Below are 27,914 nucleotides of genomic sequence, written 5' to 3'. Positions count from 1 at the left end.
TGTTCTACTTCCAGTGAAGATGTTCAAGTGTTCCACAAGCTTACTCTAACTGTCTTTAGCCACTTAAGAAGTGGCTAAAGACACAAACCCAAGACATCTCATAAAACTCAATCCCAATAATCAAATGCCTGCTCTCACTTTTCTTCTGTCATATTTTCTAAATTATAATGATAATCCTCAACAACAGATTTCAAAAAAGGCAAAACAGCAAAATTTAGTTAGATGAAAAATACATTTTTCTAATAGGAAATTCTATACATGGTACTCTCCTTTTGAGACTGAAGGAATCTAAGCTGCAGAGTAACTAATTAACCAATATTCTAGCCAAATTTAAGATCATTTGCTAGAGGAAGTAAGTGCCTTTGCTTTCTATTCCTGTTTTTGCAGTGCTGGAGAGCTATGCCAGGCTCCTAGGGAACTAAATGAGACCCCGCGCAGTCCCACGACCCTGAGAGCTGCGCAGGCGGCGAGGCTGGGAGCCTAAGTGCTGCTACAGTGTGTCACACAGTCGCCATGACGCCTCAGTGAGACTGAATTTGATAGGTAAGCACTAAAGAAAAAATTTAAACAAAGAGTGTGTTAGAGAAGTTGGCTCTCATTCACTTTTATTCTAACAATGACATTTTTCATCTGATCCTGGTTTTGGTAGCAATTTTTTAAAAAATGCTATGTAAACTGTACTGGTTTAGATTGTTAAAAATATAATTCTATAGGCTTGTACATGCGAAAATAGATCCTCCTTAATTCCAAAAGGACTTTTAAAAAGACAATACCAAGGGTTTCCCTGGTGGCTCAGTGCTAGAGAATCCACCTGCCAACGCAGGAAGCATGGGTTCAATCCCTGGTCTGGGAGGAGCCCATGTGCTGTGGAGCAACTAAGCTGGTGGGCCACAACTATTGAGCCTATGCTCTAGAGCCCAGGAGCCGTGGCTGCTGATGCCCGAGCACGCTGGAACCCGGGTTCCGCGACAAGAGGCCGCTGCCATGAGAAGACCAGCACCGCAACAGGAGAGCGGCCCCTGCTTGCCACAACCAGAAAACAAGCCCATGCGGCACTGAAACAGCACAGCCAAAAACAGATAAGCAAAATTATTTTTTAAAAATGACAACATTGAGAATAAAAAATATAAATATATATATATTTTGCTTATCCAAAAGACAGGCAGGTGAGACAATGACTAAAACAGTATAAATAGCAGGCTCTTTTTTTAAGGCAAAGTTAAGGAACAACAAAAGGGAACAGAAGCTATCTAAAGAAAGCATTTAGAACAGATAAAGGAAACATTTAAATGAAAAGGGACACTACTTGAAAGAAAAAACCTAGAAGTGAAGTAAAACTTTATTTGTGAAAATGAAGCATAACTTCATTTTGTGAAAAATAATTAATGACAAACATAAATATCACAAAAGCACTGAAAAAGGAATTTGATGTTAAGTTCCATACACATATTTTATTATTTTTTACCTCCAATCCAAGGAATGCCTGCACACTATTTGTTCTGTCAAGACAATCCAAGCAGTTTGTTCGAACTGTACCACTCTGGCACCTGAAACAAATTCAGTGAAACTAAATGGGCAGTTTAAAACAAAAATAACAAAAGCTAAAACAAACAGAAAAATTAAGCTGATTAAAATTTAGCATCTACTTTCTCCCCACTTCAATTCTCCTGTATAATTCTCAAATACACAAAAAAGATGAAAGAATTTTACAGTGATCATCCATATACCCACCATCCAGATTCTACAAGCACTAACATTTTGCTGTCTGCTCTTTATTACATATCTCTCCATTCAATCACATCCACTTATTTTTAACGAGGCCAGTAGTCAGGAGCTAAACATACATTCAGATTTATAACCATGCAGTTCTACAGTAGAACAGACAATAACCAATGTCTTTTATTTGCATTAAATAATCTTTACTGAGGTTAAGAAATATTATGACATTAATTTTACGAGAAAGCAGCATGAGATTTGGAGCCAGATGAATCTGAGCTCTAACACTTTCTACTTACGTGACGTGGGAAGACGATAGCTTTCAGCCCCCACCTCCTGCAGTGTGAGTGGCTAACAACAGAACGGACCCTACAGCTGTTACTAATCACTGTGAAGACTACGTGCACTGCCTGACCCACACACAGCACGTGCCCAGTGAGGTTAGCTACCGTGAGAAAGGGAGAACAACGAGCTTAGAATCAGGTATAATAAAGACATTAGATGACATTACACAAAAGTTCCGATTTAAAGAAAGGAAAAACAGAGAAGTCAAACCTTTGAACTTCACTTCCATCAAAATGAAAAATTCCATAATCCAGAAACTTTTGGACTTGAGGTTTAAGAACACTATGTAATTTTTCTGCCTTTCCTCCTTTAACCATTTGATGATAGTCAAAATTCACCATCTGGATATCAGCAGCATGTTCAGAAGCTTTCAGATGACTCTGAAAATAAAAAGACAATATTCATTTAATTCTTCTTTGGTTTTTTTTGGCTGCAAATTGCAGATCCGGCAGGCAGGCTCCCCTATCCGCAATCAGGGATCAAACCCATGGCCTTGCCGGTGAACCGCAGACCCCTAACCACTCACTGGGCGCCGAGGGAGGGAAAGTGTTAGTCACTCAGCAGTGTCTGCCTCTGCGGCCCCGTATACTGCAGCCCACCAGGCCTCCCTGTCCATGGGATTCTCCAGGCAAGAACACTGAAGTGGGCAGCCATTCCCTTCTCCAGGGGAACTTTCTGACCCAGGGATAGAACCAGGTCTCCTGCACTGCAGGCGAACTCTTTACCGTCTGAGCCACCATGAAAATATCCATTTAAACATTAACCAAATGTGATTCTATCAACACAATGTTATAAATGGAAAGTTTATTTTAAATGAAAATCTAAGCAGGTCCTTGAAATCTTACTAATTTCACAAAGCTTTCTTTCATTGCCACTGGCAGTAAAATGAAAAATTACCTGCTAATATCTTACAGCATCCTTTTCCTGAAACCTCCTATACTATTCCAGAGAAATTAGTTAGGTCTTACATAATTAATATCAGGGAACTTAACATTCTCATTTGGTTTAGAAAATGAAAAATTATTTCCAACAACCAGCATTTCATTTTTTACCATAAAAATATAATGACTGTTTATATCTATTACAGAACCTCAAAACAAAGTAATTGATTTCTAAGGAAAAGCTCATCAAAATTTGAAGAATTCATTTTTATACCTTCATTCAATATATACTAATGTTTTAAAAGCTTACAATAAAAAGTCACTCTCTAAAGTATAACTTATTTAATAATGATATTCAAACAAAATAGTCAAATAATTAATCCTGGACTTCGTTAGCTTAAACATGAGAAAATGTTTTCTAGCCATTTGGTTTAAGGTTATAATCTTATGTAACACTATAATTTATATCAATTCATTATTGATCCAATAAACATTTATGAAAAATGTTTTATTTAGAAGTCAGACATTTCTTTAGGTTCTTACTTACGTGAAATTCTCTAATTTTCATTCATTGGTATAAGAAGTCCTGTGTGTATACAAATGCTTTATTCACAATTTCATAGATTTAAAACAGTGACTATGGTTTATAGGAACTAGGCAAAGCAATGAACAGATGAAGGGGGAAACTGCCTGGTATCTTTCTGCCAGTGACTGATGAACATTTTTAGGAGGAGGGTATTCTTCTGCTTCTCCACTACATAAACAAGCAGATTAGAAAACAGGGTCAATGCCTTGAAAGCTTTCTATAATCCCAATTTCAGCAACTGTTGCCTAACTACCTTCAAAGAACTAATGGTTCCAACAAGTACTCAATCTTCTTCCAGGAAGAACTTACTCCTGGAAGAATTTGACTATTATTTCTAAAACACCATTCTAGGTGTCCATGGGCCAGAACAGAAGGAAATAATGATCACTTACCTGGAAAGCCTTACTTAGCATATGTTCACCTTCCTTAGATCCAAGCAGATTTACTATTATTTGTTTACCATACAAATTCTTAAGTGTCCTAAAATGCCTGTTAAAGGTAGAAAGGAAGTAAGCGTATGTCAAGTGATAAGTCAAAAACTTTTTTCAATAAACAGGAACCCACTTTTAACCAGGACCTACACGGCAGTATTTTAAACACATAGGATTGGCAAAACTATATACAAATCCATTTCACATGGAATCAAACCTCTGAATTTGTGAAAAGTCAGTTAATGCAATTTTCTCTCGACTTATCAACTTATCATCTATTTGCCATCACTTCATGGCAAATAGATGGGAAAACAATGGAAACAGTGACAGACTTTATTTTGGGAGGCTCCAAAATCACTGCAGAGGTGACTGCAGCCATGAAATTAAAAGATGCTTACTCCTCGGAAGAAAAGTTATGACCAACCTAGACAGTATATTAAAAAGCAGAGACATTACTTTGCCAACAAAGGTTCATCTAGTCAAAGCTTTGGTTTTTCTATTAGTCTCTTGAGAGTCCCTTGGACTGCAAGGAGATCCAACCAGTTCATCCTAAAGGAGATCAGTCCTGAATATTCATTGGAAGGACTGATGCTGAAGCTGAAACTCCAGTACTTTGGCCACCTGATGCAAAGAACTGACTCATTGGAAAGATCTTGATGCAGGGAATGACTGAAGGTGGGAGGAGAAGGGGATGACAGAGGATGAGCTGGTTGGATGGCATCACCGACTCGATGGACATGAGTTTGAGTAAGCTCCGGGAGTTTGTGATGGGCAGGGAGGTCTGGCGTGCTGCAGTCCATGCAGTCGCAAACAGTCAGACACAACTGAGCAACTGAACTGCACTGAACTGATGCTAGAGCTTTCAGAGTCATCTGGCCCCCTCTCCACCCTGAGGCTAATGCTGGGTGGACATGGAAACCAGGAGCCATGCAGCTGGGTTGGCAAGGCAGTAAGGGCAGAGGGCACTGGGCTGCACCTCACATGTGAGGACACTGCCTACTCCATACGGATTCAGAGCTCCTGAACAGCTCCAGCCTTAAGATAAATAGGCCGCACACAGGATCCTTTAGTCTCTCCAGCTTCTAATCAGTCCAGAGTCTAGAGAGCAAAGTCATCCACAGGAAATATAACATAAGTCACAGATATAATTTAAAATCTTCCAGAAGGCAAATTAAAAAGGTAAAAATCAAAAGGTCAAATTAATTTACATATACTTTATTTAATCCAATACAACTAAAATATCATTTCTGCATGTAATTGATATGCAAAACAAATACTGGCTTTTTGCATTTTTTTTGCACTAAGTCTGAAATCCAGTACCTATTATATACCTACAACATATCTCAATCTGGACTGCTGCTACTGCTAAGTCACTTCAGTCATGTCCGACTCTGTGCGACCCCATCCCTGGGATTCTCCAGGCAAGAACACTGGAGTGGGTTGCCATTTCCTTCTCCAATGCATAAAAGGGAAACGTGAAAGTGAAGTCGCTCAGTCATGTCCGACTCTTCGCGTTCCCATGGACTGCAGCCTACCAGGCTCCTCCGTCCATGGGATTTTCCAGGCAAGAGTACTGGAGTGGGATGCCATTGCCTTCTCCGTCAATCTGGACTAGTCAATTTCAAATGCCCAAGAGCTAGCTACACGTGGCTAACAGCCACCATATTGGATAACACACGCATCAAAAGTAGTTTTAAGGCCAAGATGTCAAGACCTACACACTTACTGCCACCACTCCTAGAATTCATGAGTGTCACTATCTTCCACTTAATCAGAGTCAAGAAGAAATTTTACTTAAGAGCCCAAAAGCTGAAATGAAGCAGTAAATGCAACTAATCTCACTACTTAGCAACATAGAAACTCACAGCAATATATAAAAGTCATCAGTCTTACCTGTCAAAAGCGGGTGCATTGGCTTCAAATCCCCTTGACATACGAACACGATGGGATCCCACCTAAGACAAGAAAAATATGCTTAATCATACCAAAAGCCAACATGCAGACAAAAGAAATAGCATTGTTTACTCTATGTAATAATTCATTTGTTAAGCACACAGTAGTAAGCTGAGTAATTGTCATTTGTGATATTCTAGGAGTCATAAGTTCTAGGGGTTTCTCCTTTTTATCTCTTAAAACACAACCTCATTAAAAAAAAAACAACAAAAACTAGAGCATTATGCAACACTGGTAAACTAACAGGAATTTTTATTTACGTAAGATATTTTTAAGAGTGCTTTCATATACATTACCTTGTCTTCAGTTCTAAATATGTGGCCTTTGTAAGTCAGCAGACACTGTCATTCGTGCAACAGAAGAACAAACCCAGGCAAGTGAAGAAACCTGTCCTCTTAGAGCAACATCATTCATTCCAAAAAAAAGATTCCCATGGCAATACAGGCCTCCTGACCAAAACATCTACTCTTTCAGACTGCCTACAAGTGCAATGTCTACATATTTTTTTTCTCTGTTATGCTGAATACCCTATTCACTCATCTCTCACCAAAGATCCCATAGATTAAAAATAACCATTCCTGGAAAAAGACTTTCCAAGTCAATCTCTCAGGCACACAACTAAAACAACAGCATATTTTGAAATTTGGGTTATAAGAATTAAACAAGATGGAAAATAACTACCTACTGTGTGTTGCTACAGTTTTTCTTTTCTCATATAGGAAAAGTGGGAGAGAGATGAGGCAGAATCAAGAGATATAAAAGATGCCAAGAAGAAATACAACAGGGAGACCAGATTATTTCCCTGAGTTTCACCTGTAAATATTTCCCTGAGACTGTGCGCCCAAGGTTCCCTGGAATTCATCCTGGCTAATCTGTGAATAACATGACTTTAAAGGTAGCACAGAGAAGTGCCAAAGCAGTCATGCAGTTGGAAAAATAAAACCAGAAAATAAGCTCTAAATGCTCATCCATGTCCCAAACTGAATTAACAGTATTATCATTCATTCAGCATTCCCTCTCCTGTTGAGATGACTGAATGACTGTCCTGAGAAATCAGTGGACTCTCTTTAGAGCTTTTCCTTCTTAGTAAGAAACTGATTAGCCAAATGTCACATCTCTATTTCATTTCATTTCTAGTACACAATAGACTGTATAAAATCTGAAGCTTTGAAAGATGTGTGCTCCAGGACACATTTGTGTGTTTTAGGTGGCAGAGAAGTCAGATGAAGTTCATACTTTTTCTCTGGAGTCATCTCAGGTAGTTGCCCTCTAACTCTCTAAAAGTCCAAGACTTCGCATTTTGTTTATTCATTAACATTCATCTTGCACAGTATTCTTAACTGTCAAGAAGGAGAAAAAAAATACAAGCTTCCTCATATTTTTTTTGGTAATGGCTGTGGTTGGTCCCTATTACCTGCTCCCCAACACATATACAAAACTAGCTACAATTCATAATTCTTACAGCAATATGTTGGTTAGACGAGACTAGGTTTTGCTACTTAATGTTAAAGAAAAACTCCTATAAGAGTTTTGTAAATGTAATAAAATTTTCCATTTACTCAATTTTTTAAAAAAGTTGCATCAAAGATATTTTTAGAAGCCATGTCATGGGTGGTAAAAGTGAAAGTGTTAGTCACTCAGTCATATCCAACTCTTCGCGACCCCAAGGACTGCAGCCCACCAGGCTCCTCTGCCCACAGAATTTGCCAGGCAAGAATACTCGAGTGGTATGGAACATTATCTTCTAGCAATATTACTGCTTTGTGTTAACCTATTTTTGTAACTTGAATTCAACCAAAAGTTCAGTGTGCCATACCATGCAGGGCATAAATCTCATGATGCTTACCATCTTTTAAGACTAATGTAAGCAATTAATATCAATAATATAGTATCAAAGGAACACTTTACATTATAAATGCTAAATAACTTCAAAGAAAGGAAATCATAAATAAAATTAATGAGTTGCCAGTAATTAAAATGTCACTCTTATCTGTGTAGCACCTTATGACAACTCTTATTATGCCTCAAGCTAATTGATTTTGATATTTGCCTTTTCCATAAAAGGACTGTCTCCCCAAACAGACTGCAAGCTCTCTCTGAGGCGTCACTATAGAAACTGAATTTCTCATAGGATACACGATTATCTACCCGAATGTGTACAGAATGATACACATGAGATGAACTCAAGGATTTCATGAAGAGATCAGTGTGGAGGAGTGACTAGAATTCACTCCATGAAATCTGAGTCGGCTACTGAGGAACATCAAACCTTCATTCTGGAAGCAGAGGATTCCTATTAGAAAATAGCCAGGCATGAAGTCTGACAGGCAGAGGAAGCCAAAACATGAAGAAATGGGTATCTAGATCTGATAAGCATAACAAAGCAAAAGTGGAAAGGGGCTTCCCTGGTGGCTCAGATGGTATAGAATCTGCCTGCAGTGCAGGAGACCTGGGCTCAATCCCTGGGTCAGGAAGATCCCCTGGAGAAGGGCATGGCAACCCACTCCAGTATTCTTGACTGGGGAATCCCATGGACAGCGGAGCCTGGTGGGCTACAGTCATGTGGTTGCAAAGAGTCAGATGACATCTGAGCAACTAACACTTTCACTTCACTTTTCATTAAGAACTGCCAGAAAGCTGGGAGGAGACCAGTCAGAAATCTGTAAGAATCTTTCAGGCAAGAAAAAACTATGAAGACCTTAACCAAGATGACAAAAGTGGGAATGAAAAGAAGTCCAAGACCTCAGACAGCACTGGTATTAAGCATGAGGGGGCCGCCTTGGCTGGCTCAGGGTTGGCCGCTGGAGCAGGCGGTCTGGATATGCTGCAAAAGCAGCTGAGCAGGATCCACTACCACCAGGTTCTCTAATCTGAGTGGTGGGGTACTTGGTTGAAATGCAGATTCCTTGGCCCTACTCCAACAAATTCTACTTCAGTTGATGGGAAGTTGAGGCCATGAATCTGCATTTTAAAATCACTCTCAAAGATTCCTTTAAAATATCTCAAGAACCTGAGAAGAATGCATCATGGAGGAAAAGAGGTAGAACAAGGGACAACTGCCAAGGAAGGACTCTGTCCGTGCCCACTGAAGTGAAACAGCTTACTAAGTGACTAACTTGAAGGAGCCCTGAAAATAAATTCCAGCCCTAAGAACACTCAGGATACCTAACAACCACTCTAAGTCAAAAATGAACTTAGGGCCTTGATATTTTTATTTTAAAAAGTCAGTATCTATTATTTTCATTCCTCTATTAACTGTTCTTTTAGAGTGGTGGGGAAAATGATAAAAGATATTCATGAAACTAATCCATCTCTGGTCAAAGAAAGGTTGGCTTTAAAAACTACATGCTAAACAACTGGGAACCACTGACGCAACCCTCGACCCAACCCAAGATGACAGGCCAGCTCAGTGATGATTTGGCAGAATTGTTGGACTGTCTTGAGGTCTCAAAAATTACTATCTCTATCTCTATTACTATCTTGTACAATTTTCAAATCTACAGTTGTCAGCCCATAATCAAATGACATTATCCAGCCAAATTATCTGTGAGGACAGGCCACAGAACAAAGAAGGAAGTCAAAAGGAAGTCCCACCCAAGGAGGATCCCTCCATGTAACTACTCAGGACCCAACATTACTGAATAATCAAACACTGTAATTCTGAACTTGTTAAGAAAATAACACAGAAAGCAGTAAAACAGAGGGCCTATAAATAGACTAGAAGAATCTCTTACACTAGCCTGTCTCAAAACCAAAAGCATTCACCTCCCATCAAAGCAGGGTTTTAGAAATTTCTTAGAGCAAATATTCCAAACATCCTTCTCTGGTCACAAAAACAAAAACGGGGTAGGGTTGGTATTCTTTCCTAAGGGAGACCCAGGAAGAAATTTATCTATTTAAGTTACACCAAAATGCCACAGATGAAACCCACATGACTCAAACTGGTGTTGACAAGAACTCAAGAATTTTAGCAAAGCAGCATCAGTGTTAATCCTTGTTAATTCTTAGCCTGTCTTGAATAAATTCCCTTATTGAAAAGGTTCAAGGGGTGTGCAATTTTTCTCCACAATAACCATCCTAAAATGTGAGAGACCCAGCTGTGAACTAAATCAAAGTAAATGAAGGCAAAATTTTCTTTTTCCTGTACATTTTTCTCAATAGTATAGATGGAGGCACAGAATTTACTAGGCAGTATTTATCAGAAGCCCAAAATGAATGTAACTTATACTTTAGGGACTAAACATGTTTGAATAAAAATAAAATGCAAAGTCACACTAGTATGGGCAATCCAATATTATGAACTAATGTGAAAAAAACATCTTACATTTTTAAGATTAGACATTTACTGAACAAAAGGAAAGTTTGGGGGGAAAAAGATCAGAAAGCAAAACAGAGAACAATATTGAAGATGACAAGTCCCAAGTTATTACGAACTGCAAAGTAAAATTTCATTAGCAGATATGTTCCTCTTTTTTTTTGGCCACACTGCATGGCTTGCAGAATCTTAGTTCCCCTACCAGGGATCTAACCTGGGCCCTCAGTAGTGAAAGTATGGAGTCCTAACCACTGACTGCCAGGGAATTCCTAGATATATGCTTAATAACAAGAAACGTGCTCAGACACTCAGTTGTGTCCAACTCTTTGCAACACCATGGACTGGGATTCTCCCCACAAGAATACTGGAGTGGGGTGCCATTTCAGCTAACCCTTACCTAGTTCTGGCTGGTCAGAACTAGGTAAGGGTTGTAAGAAACTAAGAAGCAGGAACTACTAATATTACCATGTTACAGATAAGAAAACTGACACAAAGGGGTTAAATCACTTGCCTGAGATCACACAGCTAGCAGTATTAAGGATTCAAATTGAGAGGCTTAGTTTCAGAAGCTTTGTTTTAACTACTACATTTTTCTGCCTACAGACACTTAATTGTTATATACGGAGATAAGAAATACAGAAACACTTTGAAAATCAATGTTCCATGAAAACACTGAAATTTTAATATGAAATATGGGAGCTGAATTTCTATGGATATTTGAAAGAACACTGAAGGAAAGAATAACTAGGACAATTCCAGGATTTGTATACAATTTAGTTATAAATCCAGGTAACATTATTAGACTGAGTAACAAAATTATCCGAGGAACTAATAAGCTAACCTGAAAGTTTAAAAAAATAAGAAAAGTTCTGAAGAGAAAAAGAAATCAAAACACATACCTGCAATCCTGGTTGCTCCCAGAACAATGGGACAGATCCCCGGATTTGTATGAAGGAAGAAACAGAGTCATCTAAGTACACAACCTACAGAGAAAAATACTGGGTAAAATATTTCCACAAAGTTGTTACCTCTACATCAGAAGACAAATCTACTAACAGTTATATCTCTTGACCAATCTCTCATAAACAAATTATCCTAACAAACTAGTCAAAATAGGCCATAAATAAGCTGAATTTTTTTCAACTAGTGACAGTTCTTCTACATAAACCAAGAAAATAGTGAAAATATAAGCATAAGCATTACAATTTTAAAAAAAGGAATTCCTTTTGAATTCATTTAGCAGTTTTTCTTTATCTTTTTCTAATTTTTAAAAACTAATCTGAAGACTTAAACTGGATTGAGGGCAAGGCCTGAATTTACAATTACATAGTCACATAGACAAAAATAATGAAACTTCTTATTTCAGATGGTACTCAACCTACTTTTAAGAGTTGAGTTTGACTTAATTTCATCAAAACCCACTTTTCTTAAGTTGTCTAGCTCTGTAACTGAATATTTTCAATTCAATACTAAAACATAGGGCACTGATGATGTCATGCTGATTAGTAAAAAACTGTTACTTACTTGAAGAGCCATACCTAAATAAGCCTGTTTTTGAGGATCCTCTCTTAAGGCTCACAAGTAGCCAAGAGCAACCATAAAATGGCATTACAGATGTCAAAATGAGTTCTGAATCAAATAAAAATCGGCTTTGCAATTGTTCTTTGTAACTTCCCTCTAACACATGAATTAAGCAAGATAAACACTATATACCTGTTCTGTTTCTACAAAATTGGCGACGTGACCATCATCATTTGTTCCCCGGACGTTAAACCTGGTCCCAGCTCGTTCACAGCTTAGTCTGGAAATGAGGCAAGCCTTTGCCTGTTTATGAGCAGCATAAATTGTTCTGATTTCTACTCCCCCACACATGAGGCGTAATAACCAGTCGTCACAATTCACACCGTAGTGCTTGAGATGCAAGTGCAAAGACTGATTCCTAACAGAAAAAGAAAGAACTGCATTAGCGTGATGAGCACTCCCCAACACACTCCAGTATTCTTGCCTGGAAAATTCCATGGACATAGGAGCTTGATGGGCTGCAGTCCATTGGGTAGCAAAGAGTTGGATGTGACTAAGCGACTGAGCGCATACACACTGCACACTGTACGACAGTGTACGTTCTAAACAGTGCCCCTGGAGCATTCAAAGGCGCCAAAAGTAAATCAACTCGCTTACATTTACTAAGCCAGGGACTGGAGGATAGGGCTATACAGGGAGATCCTTGGACATGTGATTGATGGTCCATGCAAAAGCAGCACATAGTCTACATTTTTAGAATTTGGGCCCCATTTTGTTATGACTTTCTTCATAATGTATTTACCACTTGTTCCAAAAAGCATTTCCACACACAATTCCAGGGAATTCCTAAGATATATATATATAAATATATAGAAGGCTTTTCTTAAGACTTGACTTTTACAAGGCTCCATTTTTTTTTTTTTTACAAGGCTCCATTTTAATTAAATTTAAATAGTTACATGAGCTAGCAGTTACCATATTAATGCCTATCCAGGGTTTTCCCTTGCTCCAAATACTTCTATACTCTAGTTAACAGAGAGGGCCTGCTTTCCAATCTTTTTCAGCGCAGAGAATTCTGTTTAAATGAACACACAGAAACCTGATGATCAGAAAACAGATTAAAAGTGGAGTTTCCATGGCTAAAGTTGGGATGGGGGCTGGGGACCTGCCTCACTGGCCATCTTCACATGCCGCTGCCTGCCTCAGGGGCTCTGCTGGAACCACAGGCCTCCAAAACTCACCAAACCACCACCAAGTAAAAAATGCTGTTGTGCAGAAAAACTTCCTCTCTGGGACTTGCAGATGTTAAAGGCACCTTACAAAAGGGAAGTTTCTAGAATATTGAAGCTTGGTTCTCTGAGTTTTCAAACTACCAGTTTAAGAGGAAATCTAGTGCTTTGCACTATCTTGTCTTAGAGGTACAAAAACAATGTGACAGCATTTTCTTGAAGGCTTAGAGTTGTTAAGAATCTACATCAATGCTGCTGGAGCAGTCCCCACCACTTCAGGCTACGCTGCAGGGGACAGCAAATAGGTGGTGGCCACCTGCAATCCTGATAAACCAGAGATAACCCCAGCCTCTCTTAGCCATTCAAGAAAGCATACTGGAAAGTGAGTGAGCAGTAGGTTTAATCCTGGGGTAACCTTAAATCAGATGAATATTACTAACTTAAAAATGTGACTTCAGCTTCCACACTTTACTTATTATTTACCTTGATCTGATCTGGCAAAGCTCAAACTGGCTGTGACTCAGTTCATCCAGACACCACCGCTGAGGCCCAGATCATAGCAGAGGCAGGACAGACTGACTGTCCCCCATTTAAATAGCAATGGGAGCCGTGCATTTGTTCAGATAGAGTTTCTCACTCTGCTGTCAGTTTTCGTTTTTCTTCACAGTCAACGCCTTGCTGTTTTAATTCTAAGTTTACACTCGACTCTCAACTGGCAGCAGCCTCAGATCCTCAACGGAATAAAATTACCTGGGCTTTTGGGATAGATGTTTGCCAGTCTCTGGCTACAGAACTTACTTGGCTATATCTTGGGAAATATTTCTACAAAGCTGCAAGGGTTTGCATAATGAATTCTAAAAGCTTTTTCTATGTAAAGTGAAGCTACAGAATCTAATCCTTAGCAAACCTTTAAAGATTATAAAGTGAGCAAAACTCATCTTTGGCATTTCAGCCTGCACTTTGCTCAGCCTGTTTGCTGCTCATAAACCTTCTCAATCTGTTATCTAAATTGGCCCCCACCCCTACCCATAACTGAATGAAAAGATAAAAGAATTATTCCCACCAATTAAACTTCGTGATATTCTTAACTGCTGGCCATTTAGCCAATGCATCTGCACCTGCCTGGACTTCTGATTACGGCAGGGAAACTTTTCTCTCTCAATCTAAGAAATGTGGGGTAAGAAAGAGCAGAGGGAAGAAAGGTAAGGACAGCTGCCCTAAGACCAGCTGCAACACCATCACCTTCTACAGAAACATCAGTGTCTCTTCCATCAGAGAAGTGCAGGGTTGACATGAGCAGACAGGACTGTCGACTTGTCTCTCCTACGCCCTCCCTTCCCCACCTGCCATCCTCTAGCCCTCTGCTAGGCTCCAAGTCTCCAGGTACAGCGCTTGAAAGCCCTTTTTCCCTCTGCCCTCTTGGCTCCCCCATGCCACTCTGGGCCAAGACACTTCTATGGGAGCTACAAGCTACCAAACTGCTCTAAAGGTAGTTTCCAGTCCTAGTGTTGCTGACTTTGAGCCCTCTGACCCCCAGGGCCTTCTCCAGGACCATTCAGGCAGATAGTGAAAGTGAGAGAGAGAAAGTATACAGTGGGGAACACCCTGAGTCTGAATTACTGAGGGAAGCTGTGAGCACAGTCCTGGACTTTGGCCTTATAACATTAAGTAAACAACTGAAATACAATTTGTCCATTGTGTTAAGGAAAAAAGTCAACAGTGATGTTGACTGTGGACAAGAGAACGACTATACTGGAAATCTGGTCTGTTCCAATAAAGCGATACCAATTACACTCACGTGGGCCCTGCTGCCCCATTAATGCATACTTACAATACAGGACCTTCATGCATAATCCTGAAATATTTCACAGTTACCTACTTAAGACTCATTTTATTACAGTACTAAATTTGATCCCAGCATACTACTTCCTTGCAGTCAGTTGCTCTTGAATCAAAATCATCTACTTAAAACCTTCCAATTAAAAACAATAAGGGAATGTAGCCTTAGAAAGGCAAATGTTGCCAGAGATGAGATCTCAATCTAAGAACCGTACATATGAGTAATACGATTCTATTATGATTAATTCCTTCCTGATTTAAAAATAAATATTTTAAATATATGTCTGAAATGGAAGGTCCATCTAGATCAGGAAGAGTAAATGGGTTTCACATCACAGGACTACTTTAATAAAATGATGGCAGATATCTGCTATGCTCCACTGAGGATCCCGCGACAGTAGAGAGTGGTGTGCTCAGCTGGCCGTGCCCATCGTTGCCAGCTCCAGAAACAACTGTTATGCTTTCCATGTTCCAGCTCACCCAGCGGCCGCACTGCACGTGATCACAAGGGGAAACGTAATACAAACTCACCAGAAAAATCTATTGTCAGTTGTGTGTTCTTGCACGCTACGGTGGGCATTAAGACTCAGATCCAAACTGACTCCGGATGCAGACCATGCAAAATAAAAGTTTCCTGAATTTAAAACTTTTCGCACTTCCGAAATGCGATCCTCATCCGAAGAATCAACTCGCAGTGACATAAATTCAGTGGAAGTAACTCGGAAAACTTCAGATTCTTGAATTTTTCCAACGGACATACATCCAGTGACTAGGACCAGATAATGTAACATAATATCACCTGCAAAAACCAAAGACTTAATGGGATGGGAAGTCCCAATATTCTACAAGCTATTCAAAATTTCTTCCAACTTTCTTCTCATGTCTCTGCCTTTTAAAATCTGACAGTGTGATTACTTTAAATTTATCACAGACACATTTAAGTTCACAACTAGATTTTGGCAGAAGTTGGGGGAAAAAATCCTTGTTTAAATACATTTAGTATGATGAAGCATTTAAACAGAATAATCTTACATTTATGAAATTATTCATCTGCTTAATCTAAAAGTATGTAAAATTTATCAAATTTTAAAAATGTAGGTGTTATCTTCCCTACCTTTCCTTTATGATTGTAAGAAGTTCAGACAAGATAATGACTTGAGAGTTCTTCATAAACAGTAAGGTTGAAAAAATGGCATTTAAATGTGAATTGATGCTGCTGTTGCTGCTATATGAAGAAAAAGTCTTTGGTAACAATTTATAAAGTGATTTGGCTGACAAACACTTTCCTAGCGATTTTTTTCATCTAATTTTGACAAAAATCCTGTGCAGTGAGTATGAAGGTGGAATTCAGCAGTGGTATACTTTGAGTATGTGTGGGCTTTGACATAGGCAGAAGTGCCCTGCATCTTGGCTTCTCCACTACTTATTATATCAACCAACTTCATGTGTTAACATATGCAACATGAGATATCCTCCCTTTAGAAAATAAGATTAAGGGACTTCCCTGGTGGTCCACTGGTTAAGACTCTGCTTCCAATGCAGGGATCCAAGTTTGATCCTTGGTCAGGGAACTAAGATTCCACCTGCCGCGAGGGGTGGCCAAAAAATAAATAGAAAAAGAAAGTGAGACTAAAACAAATCTCACTGGACTGTGAGGATGATCCAGGACAGTACTAGTTAAGCGCTCCCAGTGGTAAAGAACCTGCCTGCCAATGCAGGAAATGCAAGAGAATCGGGTTTGATCCCTGAGTCAGGAAGGTCTCCTGGAGGAGGAAATGGGAAGCCACTCCAGTATTCTTGCCTGAAATCCTATGGACAGAAGAGCCCGGTGGGCTACAGTCCACGTGGTCACAAAGAGTCGGACATGACTGAGTGACAGCACGCATGCACACAGTGCTTTACACGTGACAAGAGTCACAGCAAATGGCGTGTCTCCATTTGATAAGACCAGCGCTCCTCAAAGCACGATCCATGAACAGTGCAGTTACCAGTTCAGTGAGAACAGGTGCTTGCGCCAGAACAGAAAACTGCATCACTAAGTTCACTACTTGGTTTAGCTGACTTCTTTTTTTTCTCCACAGTAAGACTTTATCAATGAAGGAAGCTGTGTGTTGATTTGCATGACGGCTCCCGCTTCTTTTCTCATCCACACCACTAACAAAACAGTTCATGGAGTGTAACCTGTCCGTGGGCCACACTGAGTCACACTGTTGTAGAATCAAACTGGTGATCACAAACGTTACTTTGCAGCCTGTGGTGACATTGAATGGCAGATAGGCTCAAGCTGAGATGTTTTGAGTATAAAACAGATGTCTTTTCCACTACAAACCAGGGGAAACAGTGCGTGGTTCTAAGACATCTTTCCTTAAGTGCACTGAAGCAAAAAAAAAAAAAAAAAGGCAACGCCCTTATTTTTCTCTCCTGATAATGATACCAATCTCTTAAAGTGTTCAGACAGGATGCTGTGTCTGGAATTTAAAATCATGAGAGCATGAGCATGTAGCATGGCTTTTCAGGTAACAATCATCTCAAGGTTAAGATGCTTCTATACTCACAGATCAAATACAGAGTCTATGAAATAGTCTCTATCAAATTACAAAAATAGAAATGAAAAAATAGATTGAATTATACTGAATACTTACCAAGATTTAATCGTAAAACACCTAAAAGTCCATAGGCATCTAGAACTTTGGAGTATGTACCCTTGATTGCCTCTTTTTCCGCTGATGCTACAAAAAAAAAAGTTTCAGTATAAGAAAAAGGACCTGAAACATCAGATTCGCTTTAGCTATAAAGCCAGAGTTTCAACCAAAAATGTCTAAATCTAAGTCTGATATTCTTAACATAAATGTACTGCATAAAATCTTTTTTTGAACCAGTAACTTTAATAATTTTTCCCAAAGAAGTAACAAGTTATTCCAGCGCCATCTATTCATGAATCCATCCTCACCTAATGATCTTGAAGTACTACCTTTAATAATATTCATATCTTTTGGAGGTTGATTTGAATTTTCTTCTCTGTCCCCCTGATCTGTTTACCTAATCTTAATACCAGGAACACACTGTGTCCTGATATCCCTGCAGGACAACACCTAACTCCTTAAGAAGGAATCTTCTAGAATTTAGCCTCAACACACCCTTTCTGCTTCAGTTTCCATTACTCTCCTTCCTTCCCAGCCCATGCACTTTATACCCCAATCACGCTAAACTCTCGCTATTGCCCAAACATGGTTTCTACATTTCTGTGCCTTTGCACAGGGATCTGGCTTTCTGCCTGCAAGGCTTGACCCAACTTTTGCCTCCTGCCAAAACTGAATTCACCTTAGAAAAACCGACACAAAGTCACTTTCTGAAAACCTTTATTTCTCTAAGCACAAGTCTTTCACAGAGCGCCCTCTTCATGTTGCCAAAACATTTAAAATATATTCATCACTTGTCCTTCTCATTAGCCAACCTGTTCCCTGAAGGTGGAACTCTGTCCTATTCATTCTTTAATCATTGACACTTAGAACAGAGCTTGACACATGGAAGACTACTAATGCTAAAATTATAAAAGTTAATGGTAATGCTTGACCACAAGAGTCAAGCACAGGAACAGGGAAATCGTCAGTCTGGCCTTTGTCTGGATTTCTTTCTTCTGTTATGAAGTTAATGTCATCTGCTAATGAATACAACCTACAGAGCAATTTCCCTTAGACAGGCTGTGATGGTCATTCTACTGAGAAGAAACAAAAACAAATCCTGACGCTTTAAAGGAAAACCTTCCGAGTTCTTAGCAAACACACTTATTGAAAACTGGACACAGAACCAAAGAAACATAAACCACAGCTAGTACCTTCAATGTGCGATTACAAATATGACGTTCTAAGGCCTACAAATCTGGAAAGACAGGAGCCTCTTTCTCGTTCCATCCTTTCCCTTCCAGTTCTTTCCTTCTTCACTGCCCTCCCTAATCCACAGCCTACCCCACAGCCCCCAGTTCACCTCTCAGATGACTGGCTCACTCCTAATTTACCTCTTCTCTCTTGCACTTTTCCCTTTTCTCATTTCTCTAAGATTTGCACATGAAATACAGTATATTACAAAGTCTAATAAATATTCTAATAAACTACATTCTGATACACAATCACAGTATTGAATATGTTTTGACAATATGCATGTGTTCCACCTTACAAACGCTTGTAAGCAGATTCTTACAGTCCTCTCTGTTGATCTCTATTGCCAACAAGATGGCCATAGCCTCAGTCTATTGCTTTGCCTAACATCCCATAGTATTCTGCATTAAAGCTCTTTCCTCTGTCTCGAAGCTTGTCTCCAGGGTTCTCCAGACAGCTCATCTTCCCTGCCTGCCTCACCTCTTTTCAGACCATCTACTCTTAGACTTCTTCCTGGTTATCACACTTCTGCTGTCTAATGAGCTGTGCTCTCCTATTTGGCAGCAGAGGCTAAGACTGAACGGTGGTCCAGTGGCTAAGACTCCTAAGCTCCCAGTGCAGGGGGCCAGGGTTCCATTCCTGGTCAGAGAACTAGATCCCATGCGGGGCAACCAAAAGTTCACATGCCACAACTAAAGATCTGAAATGCTGCAACTAAGACCTAATGCAGCCAAATAATTATAAATAATAATAATAAATAAAAAAATAAGACTTGAGTCAATCAGCCAAATAAATATTATAAATAAAAATAATAAATAAATATTAAAAAAAGACTGAGTCACTCACTCAGTTACCTGATGATGTCACAGTTCTTTAGTATGCTCTTTACTGGGGAGGGCCTTTATCAAACCACCTGTATGAAGTTAGGGAGTGAGGACTATTTCACCAAGTCATTAAAGTTATGGGGAAGTGAATTTCATTCTTCATTCCTAGAGTTCCTATCATATTATTAATTACACTATATATTTGTAGAACAGTTACTCCTAACATTCAATGACAAGGAACAGAGAAAATATCACACACGAATTTTAATTTTAAAGTAACACAGGAACCCCTTCTCCCACATCTTATCTTGTTACAAGTACGAAATGTACAAAAGCAAACCTTAGAGAGGCTTGTTATTTCTCTGATGATAGAAGGCATGGTTTCCAGGGCAAATACTATTCTACTCTACTAGTGCTAGTGTTTGAAGTGCATACATACGGTATATGCACTTCAAACACCACCACTAGCAGAGTAATAGAGAAATTACCACAAATATCTATCAGTTTTAGCACCAATCATTTAGGTTCAAACACCAGTAATAAGGGTTAAAAAGAAAATATATTTTTAGTGTTAAGTTGTCACTTTCCTTCTGGAGAAGGAAATGGCCACCCACTTCAGTATTTTTGCCTGGAAAGTCCCATGGACAGAGGAGCCTGGTGGGCTCACATGGGGTCACAAAGAGTCGGACGTGCCTAAGCGATTAAGCACACCTTCCCTTAGAAAAGACAAAGTCATTTTATAACTTAAATTACCATGCAGCAAAATCTTCTCTTCTAATAATGCATAATAATTACCTTTTCAATAACTGTGCTCCAAATATATGAACCTACCATGTTTTTCAGGCCCAATGAAGACCCGTCTATTAGACTCACCTGATTCAAACATGTGAACAAATGTCATGCTGTTTAGTTATTTGTGCTTTTGTATTATATTCTGAGACTCAGGGAACAGGACACACACACAAACATACAAAATTTAAACTGAAGTGCATATTCTTCACTAAAATAATGCGAAAGGAAAGAAAAACAATTCAAAGAATAGACGTCTATTCAAAGAATAGAGATGTCATTTTCCCTGCCAGGAATTTTTTGGTTTCTTCTCAAAATATTAAATGAAATTTTAAATTATTTTTTAGAGTGACAAATATTTGACATAAGGGAACAGGATTAGGGAGCTTCCTAATTTACTACCCTGGCTACACTCCAACAGAGTCAGAGAAGGCAGCTTCATGAGGGAAGGGGCTTTGTCTAGTCCACTGGCCTGTCCCCAGTGGGCTAGCTCAATGCCTGCACCCAGGAGGAGTTCAGTAATTTATGTTCAGTTAACTGGTGAAGGAGATTTCAGAACCATATGAACATTTACCTCTAGATCCTTCCAATTTTATAAAAGAAAACCTAGTGTTTCCTTCTTAAATATCTTTACTCTATAGAACAGTAGATGATTACCTGTTGTTTCATTTATGTTTCAAAGGTTTGGGGTAGAATGGAAGGAGGTCCTTCGCAGGCTGTGAGTCCAGAGAGAGTTAAGAAGGTGGCCCTGCTCATGGAGTTGAAGCCACAGGTGGGGAAGGAAAGACTCCATTTGAGGGGCAGGGCAGCGGGCAGGAGGAGAAGAAGTCTGAGCGGAGTGAGGAGGGTGGTGTCCACCCGGGGATGGTGGGAATGGCCTGCCACGGGATGCTGGAGCTTGAGAGAGAGTGGAGAGGGCATGGTGCGTTGGACGGAGGCTCCAGGCAGGGTGCTGGAGCCCTGGTGGGGCGAGAAAGCCACTGAAGGGATGGAGGAGGCTGTAGTGGCAATAGGAGCATGGCTGGTTACACAAAGGGGTACCGATCAAGAAGCACGGAGCAGGTTTCTCGCTGACGGAGAAGGGCAGTACACACACAGAGAGAAAACCAGAAAGGGCGCTGTGGTGCTGATAAGCACTGGAGCTACCACTGTGAACTTCATTTTCCAGATAGACAGACAGAGATAGAAATGGGCGGGCATAATTATACTTTCACATACATAGACCCACTGGTGCTCAGTCGTGTCCAACTCTTTGCGACCCATGAACTATAGCCCACCAGGCTCCTTTGTCCACGGGGCTTTCTGGTAAGAATACTGGAGTGGGTTGACATTTCCTCCTCCAGGGGATCTTCCAGGGATCGAATCCTCATTTCCTGTGTCTCCTGCCCTGCAGGCGGATTATTCACTGCTGAGCCGGGGGGAGACCCTTGCATACACATACATGCTTACACATTTTCCTTCACTCTATCAATTGACAGGACTAGTGATCAGCAATACTCAATAACAGACAACACAGCCAGCACCCAGATCTTGCTTTCAAATACATTCCCCACTAAAAGGAACTAGGACTCCATGGAGAAATGGCTGATTCCAGGAGAACGGCAGGGACAAGATGAGGCTAGAACAAATTTTTGTACCAGAAAGTAAAGGAGTGTTCAAAGAATAATGAAGGCATGTCACAAAAATACAGAAGCCAGCCTAAAGGGGCTTCTTCTATTGGCGAAATTTGGGAAAATTTGAGCATCAAGATAAGTTTTAAGAGTAACAGATTATAAATCCCTGAATAAACTCACAAACTTAAAGTCTGAAGAGCAATGGGATCATACACAGTCTCCAAGTGTACCTCACCTTCAAACACTTATTAACTATAAAGGTAAAAAGAGCTGGCCAGCGATGCCTCACAGATACCACATCAACACAAGTTATCGAAGTGAACACCAACAGTAAATGGGACAAGTCAACACTGTGTCAGCTGACAGGATACAGTGAAAAGCACACTGCTCTGTAATATCCCTGCCAACATCACATGACTCTGAACAGGAAGACCCATCAGACAAATTCTGAGTGAGGGACATTTCTACCAAACAACTGGCCTTCGTCTTCAAAAGCCATAGCACTTTATGGTCATAAATGTCAAAGACTAGGAAACTTCTCCACATCTAAGGATACTAAAGAGACATGATAACTAAATATAATATACATAATTCAACTGGATCTTTTTGCTATGAAAGATATTGTTCAGACAACTGATGAACTAAAATAGAGTCTGAGGATTAGACAGCAGGTACCAATGTTCATTTTTTGACAGTTATCTGGTAGTTATACAGGAGAATGCCTTTCTAGGAAATATTATAATAAAGCATTTAGGGGAAACAGATAAACCCTGTTTACCTCATGTTAGCAACTTAGTAGTCTCAAATAGTTTTTTTAAAAAAAAAAAGTTCTTTGGTGCTGAACTTCAACTTTTCCATACATGTAACATTATTTAATTTTTTTTTAAATTTTAATGTAGCCAGCAAAAATAGCTGTAGAAATGTAGAAATACATTTAGCACATTTAGCACATGTAGAATATTCCTAAATTAAGAAGTCTGTATCTCTAAATGGCATTAAGATAATTACTTATAATACAGTTTTATTTCCTTCCCATATGTGTATTTTTTTAACTGAGGGGAAAAAAATTCCCTTATTTTATGAAACTCCATGAAATACTGAGAAATATATAATTAGGTGGGACCTGATTAAATTATTGTTCCATTTCTCTGATAATTTAATTTCTAGAAAACAATTTGAGAATGTTGAGAAGGAAATGGCAACCCACTCCAGTATTCTTGCCTGGAAAATCCCACGGACAGAGGAGCCTGGTAGGTTATCGTCCATGGGGTTGCAAAGAGTCAGATACGACTGAGCGACTTCACTTTCACTATAGAGAGATCACTTAAAATAGGAGAGCCATAACACTTTAAAATAACACGTATAACCTTTAGATAAAATGCAGCATTTGTCACGACTTTACTCAGTCCATCCCCATCTTTCTTGTCCCCTTAACACTCTCCCCTTGCATCCCAGCTTCAGCCAAAACCTGTAATGTGCTCACCTCCTACAGGCTCCGTGTTCTTTCCCCCCTCCCCTCTCTTTCTTTGTTCACAGCGTTCTTTCCATCCTGAATATCTGTTAGTCGTTTATCCATCTGGCTGTGCTGGGTCTTCGCTGCTGCGAAGGCTTTCCTCTAGTCGGGGCGAGTGGGGCCACTCTGCAGCTGCGGTGTGTAGGCTTCTACCGAGGTGACTTCTCTTGCTGTGGAGCACAGGCTCTAGGCGCACTGGCTCAGGAGCTGCGACCCACAGGCTCCAAAGCACAGGCTCAGCAGATGTGGTGCACAGGCTTAGCTGCTCCTCTGCATGTGGGATCTTCCCAGATCCAGGCTCAAAATCGGTTTCCCACACTGGCAGGCAGAGTCTTTATCACTGAGCTACCAGGAAAGCATGTCACCTTTCAATACCTAGCCAAAAATGCTGCTTTCTTCCTAAAGTTTTCCCTGTGTACTCTGGCTGGAAGGAAATCTCTTGTCTACTGATAGCAATAGAAACTAGGTCTTACTTATTTATATCTCAACATGATACCCACCTAACCCAGAGCCTCTGAACACTGCAGCTGTTGACTAGATATTCATCTAACAGAAAAAAAAAATAAATTGAGAGGAACATTTCCTCTGAACTATCTGAGGCGCTATTTCCTGGGCTGCAGTCCTCATTTTGAACCAAATAAAACTTAACTTGCAAAAAAAAAAAAAAAAGAGATTTGGGCATAAAAGGGAATGGTTTGTTAGTTTTAAAATAATATGCAAAGAAGATAAACATTACATCTTACCACTGATAGCATCTGAAAACCTTCATTGTTGATGTTTAACAATTCCTCATAGTAAAGTGTGGAAATTTTCAAATGTGATGTCAGTGGTGAGGGGTGAAGGTAGAGGTGGGGAAGATGGGCATCACTAGATGACTACAAACCAGGATTTATGTTGTGGAGCACATAATAGCACCGGAAGTGGAGAGCTCAGAGGAAACAAAGTGAAAGGAGGAGCAGAGCTGAAATTCCAGGAAACGTGGTGACAGGAAGTTCAGGCCGCTCATTCTCTAGTAAGCGCTGTCTTGCTGATAACCTGGTTCTCCACTGTGCTTTCCATGAGGGAAACAGATTGCTTTTTGTGAGAGAGGTGTTTTTTTCTCCCCTTTACTCTTTATGTTGTTGCTATTAAACAAATGAAATGCTAGGAAAGTCAAGCCTTCCTTTTTACAAATGACTGGTTTCTAACCACCAGTAGGTATGAATGAATGGCCAAGAAGCCCATTCAGAGTCCTTCTGAGCCAATCAGGATCTTGAGCAGTTCAGCTGAAGTAAGAAGGCCCCACCTCTTCAGCTCACACATTAAGCACGGAAGGTAAGTCTTCTTAGCTTCTGAGGTTACTGCTATGACACCTGAGGCATCAACAGTATGTAACTCCATTCTTATTTTCCTTATTTTAAAAGGAAAAACTTGGGACTTCCCTGGTGGGCCATTGGTTAAGACTCTGTGCTTCCAATGCAGCAGGGCATGGATTCAATCCCGGGTCGGGGAACTAAGATTCCACAAGCCATATGGCCATAAATAAATAAATTTTTTTTTTTAAAAAGGCAAAACTTTTCTTCTCATGTTTGAAACTATCTTTCATTCATGCTTTAAACCTTAGTCTTCACTCTAAATACAAATGTGCATTTCCAGAGAACACAGAGCTACCTTCAGTGTGAATTTATAATTTTAGTTACATTTTTAAATATAATCTCATACCATTAGGATTGATTATCTGAAGGCCCTAGGATTCTATTCCTACTCAATATACGAACAGGAATCAGGTCACAGAAAAGAATTTAAGCAAAATAAAATACGTGCTATAAACATGTACTCTCCAAAAATATTTAAGGATGAAATATATTGCTAGGATTCTGTCATAAATCTTTTGCTTATGTATCATAGATAAAGTAGTCCTTTTACGCTGATGGGGCTTCCCAGGTGCCTCTGGTTGTGGCCTAGTAGTTGCGGCACACGGGCTCAGCTGTCCCGCAGCATGTGGGATCTTCCTGGGCCGGGGACGGAGCTTGTGTCCCCTGCATTGGCAGCCAAATTCTTTACCACTGAGCCAGGAGGGGAGCCCCCTGTCAAAGTTACAGTTGGAAGATCATGAGCTTGCTTTCACCTACCATCGGAGAAGTAGTTGAGAAGTATTTAAAACTACCAAAGCCATGAGCTAGTGATATCCTACAACTTTAGTCATTATTTTAGCTCTGAGGGTGTTTCACAGTTTTTGAATTGAACAAATTCATGACTGAAGGCAGGCCTAATCTACATTTCCTATTTAAGCTACAGGAAAGTAATGAAAATAGAAGCTATAAACCTATATATAGCTTTGTAGACTCTGATCTCTTTATAGACTACAAAAAACACTCAGTGTATAAATACATCAATGTTCTCTATCAAAATTTAACCTACCAATTGTTCTCTATCACAATATTCAACATCTTTTCTGTCTGACTGGCTTACTTTTATGGTACTATGTCATATGACGTGACTGGCATTACTCAGCATTGCTGGTGTTATACCTCTCTTTTCAAATGGGAATTTATGGCAAATAATGAAACATAGTATCAGGTACACAGAAAAACAAATATTGCATACTAACACATATATATGGAATCTAGAAAGATAGTACCGATGAACCTATTTGTAGAGCAGCAATGGAGACACAGATATTGAGAACTTACGGACATGGCTGTGGGGAGGAAGGAGAGGTTGAGATGTATGGAGAGAGTAACATGGAACATATATTACCATAGGCAAAATAGAGAGCCAATGGGAATTTGCTGTATGACGCAGGGAACTGAAACTGGGGCTCAGTAACGACCCAGAAGGGTGGCATGGGGAGGGAGGTGGGAGGGATGCTCAAGTGGGAGGGGACATGGGTAAACCTACGGCTGATTCAGGCTGATGTATGGTAGAAACCAACACAACACTGTAAAGCAATTATCTTTCCATTGAAAATAAATAAATTTTTAAAAAAAGATCAGGTACAGAAATTCAGATGAAAAATCATATACCTATTTCTTGACTTTCATGAGTTATGAGTCTAAATAGAGGCTTAATAAACAGGATAATTGTGATATGGTGGTCACACCCGCCTTGCTAACTCCACCATCTGAAAGCAAAGAAGCAAAATTAGATCTTATTATCTAAGATCATCAGATAACTTAAAATGTCTCTTCTTGAACCTGTAAGAACTTCCTTTTTCCTCTTGCCGGGAGGGCATCTAGAGGCGTTGAGGATGGTGCAGCATCTGACATACCCTTATAGGCTGTCCTACAATACAGCCTCTAACAAAACCAGGCTGTGCCGAACCCCTGGCAATAGAATTTATACCAAGAAGGTTGGGAAAGCACCAAAATCTGCATGTGGCATGTGCCCAGGCTGACTCAGAGGCGTTCATGCTGTGAGACCTAAAGTTCTCATGAGATTGTCTAAAACGAAGAAACACGTCAGCCAAGCTTATGGTAGTTCCATGTGTGCCAAATGTGTCCGTGACAGGATCAAGCGCGCTTTCTTTATTGAGGAGCAGAAGATTGTTGTGCAAGTGTTGAAAGCACAAGCACAGAGTCAGAAAGCTAAAATAAAAAATGAAGCATTTTTGAGTAATTAAAAAAAAAAAGTCATTTCTTTAAAAACTTACATGGTATTTTCGAAGATTAAATTTAAATGTAGATTCCTCTAACTTCTGATGAATTACAATACTTCAAGCTAAATAATTACACTACTCAGTCAAGATTCTGCCATCCAAGGTCAACATTCTGCTGTGGCTCAAGCCTTCCAGGTGGGAACAGACGTCTTTCCTTAGCTGATTCAGAAGACCAAGCTGAAGAAAGCCGGTAAGAATATGAAAACAAGATGACAAATCGCCATACCCTGCCTAGAATTATAATTTGCCTGAGGTTGCATGCACCGCAGTTTGTGGTCGGCTTATTTGCATGCAGGCAGAGAGCCTCAAGTCAGAGGATCCTCGAGGTCTGCAGGCCAAGCTACTCATTTCCAGAAGAAAAAGACTAGAGGTTAAGTGATTCATCTAAGATCAGGTAAGCAGCTGGCAGGAAAGCCTCCTTCCATTTTATCATACATAAAGAAAAAAATTATTTGAAAAGAAAATGGTTTTCTTTGTACTATTAAATAAATAAACTTTCAGCTGAAAGATAACCCACTGTCCAAATTAGTGTTCTTTATAAATTATACATCCCAATCTTAGTAACATTCAAAATAACCTTTCACTCATTGGTGCAATAAGTCTGTACTGAATGCCTATTCCAGGGATAAAAGAAGTCAGTGTCCTAACACCTTCCATTGGGAAGACAGGCATTATATAATCACACAAGTGCAAAATTATATTAAGTACAATGATGGAGTTCCAATAGACTGCAACAAGAGATCCTAATTTAAAATTGTTTGTTGGAGGCAGGCCTGCCTGCCTGCCTGTGGAAGTGACCTTTTAGTTGGTATCTGAAGAATAAACAGGAAGTTAGACACACGAAGCG

The 27,914-nt window shown here is 39.7% G+C and overlaps 1 protein-coding gene and 1 pseudogene across 9 annotated transcripts in view; one reads left to right on the top strand and one right to left on the bottom strand.

Moving 5' to 3' along the window:
• The window catches only part of SYNJ1 (synaptojanin 1), an 89,168-nt gene that overhangs the window by 47,033 nt on the left and 14,221 nt on the right, over window positions 1-27,914 (bottom strand). For all 9 annotated transcript variants that reach the window (XM_043448880.1, XM_043448883.1, XM_043448881.1 and 6 more), the window contains exons 3-10: window positions 17,459-17,545; window positions 15,348-15,615; window positions 11,941-12,166; window positions 11,127-11,210; window positions 5,853-5,914; window positions 3,921-4,017; window positions 2,272-2,441; window positions 1,466-1,547 (exon numbers count right to left, since the gene is read on the bottom strand). In XM_043448880.1, coding sequence (XP_043304815.1) covers window positions 1,466-1,547; window positions 2,272-2,441; window positions 3,921-4,017; window positions 5,853-5,914; window positions 11,127-11,210; window positions 11,941-12,166; window positions 15,348-15,615; window positions 17,459-17,545 — 1,076 coding nt within the window. The remainder of the gene's footprint in view (window positions 1-1,465; window positions 1,548-2,271; window positions 2,442-3,920; window positions 4,018-5,852; window positions 5,915-11,126; window positions 11,211-11,940; window positions 12,167-15,347; window positions 15,616-17,458; window positions 17,546-27,914) is intronic.
• On the top strand, window positions 26,633-27,446 carry LOC122428640 (annotated as a pseudogene).

Source organism: Cervus canadensis, chromosome 27 (assembly GCF_019320065.1).
Source record: "Cervus canadensis isolate Bull #8, Minnesota chromosome 27, ASM1932006v1, whole genome shotgun sequence".
In the NCBI taxonomy this organism is placed as follows: Eukaryota; Metazoa; Chordata; class Mammalia; order Artiodactyla; family Cervidae; genus Cervus; species Cervus canadensis.
The sequence above is the reverse complement of the archived record's forward strand: the minus strand, read 5'-3'. Positions and strand labels throughout refer to the sequence as shown.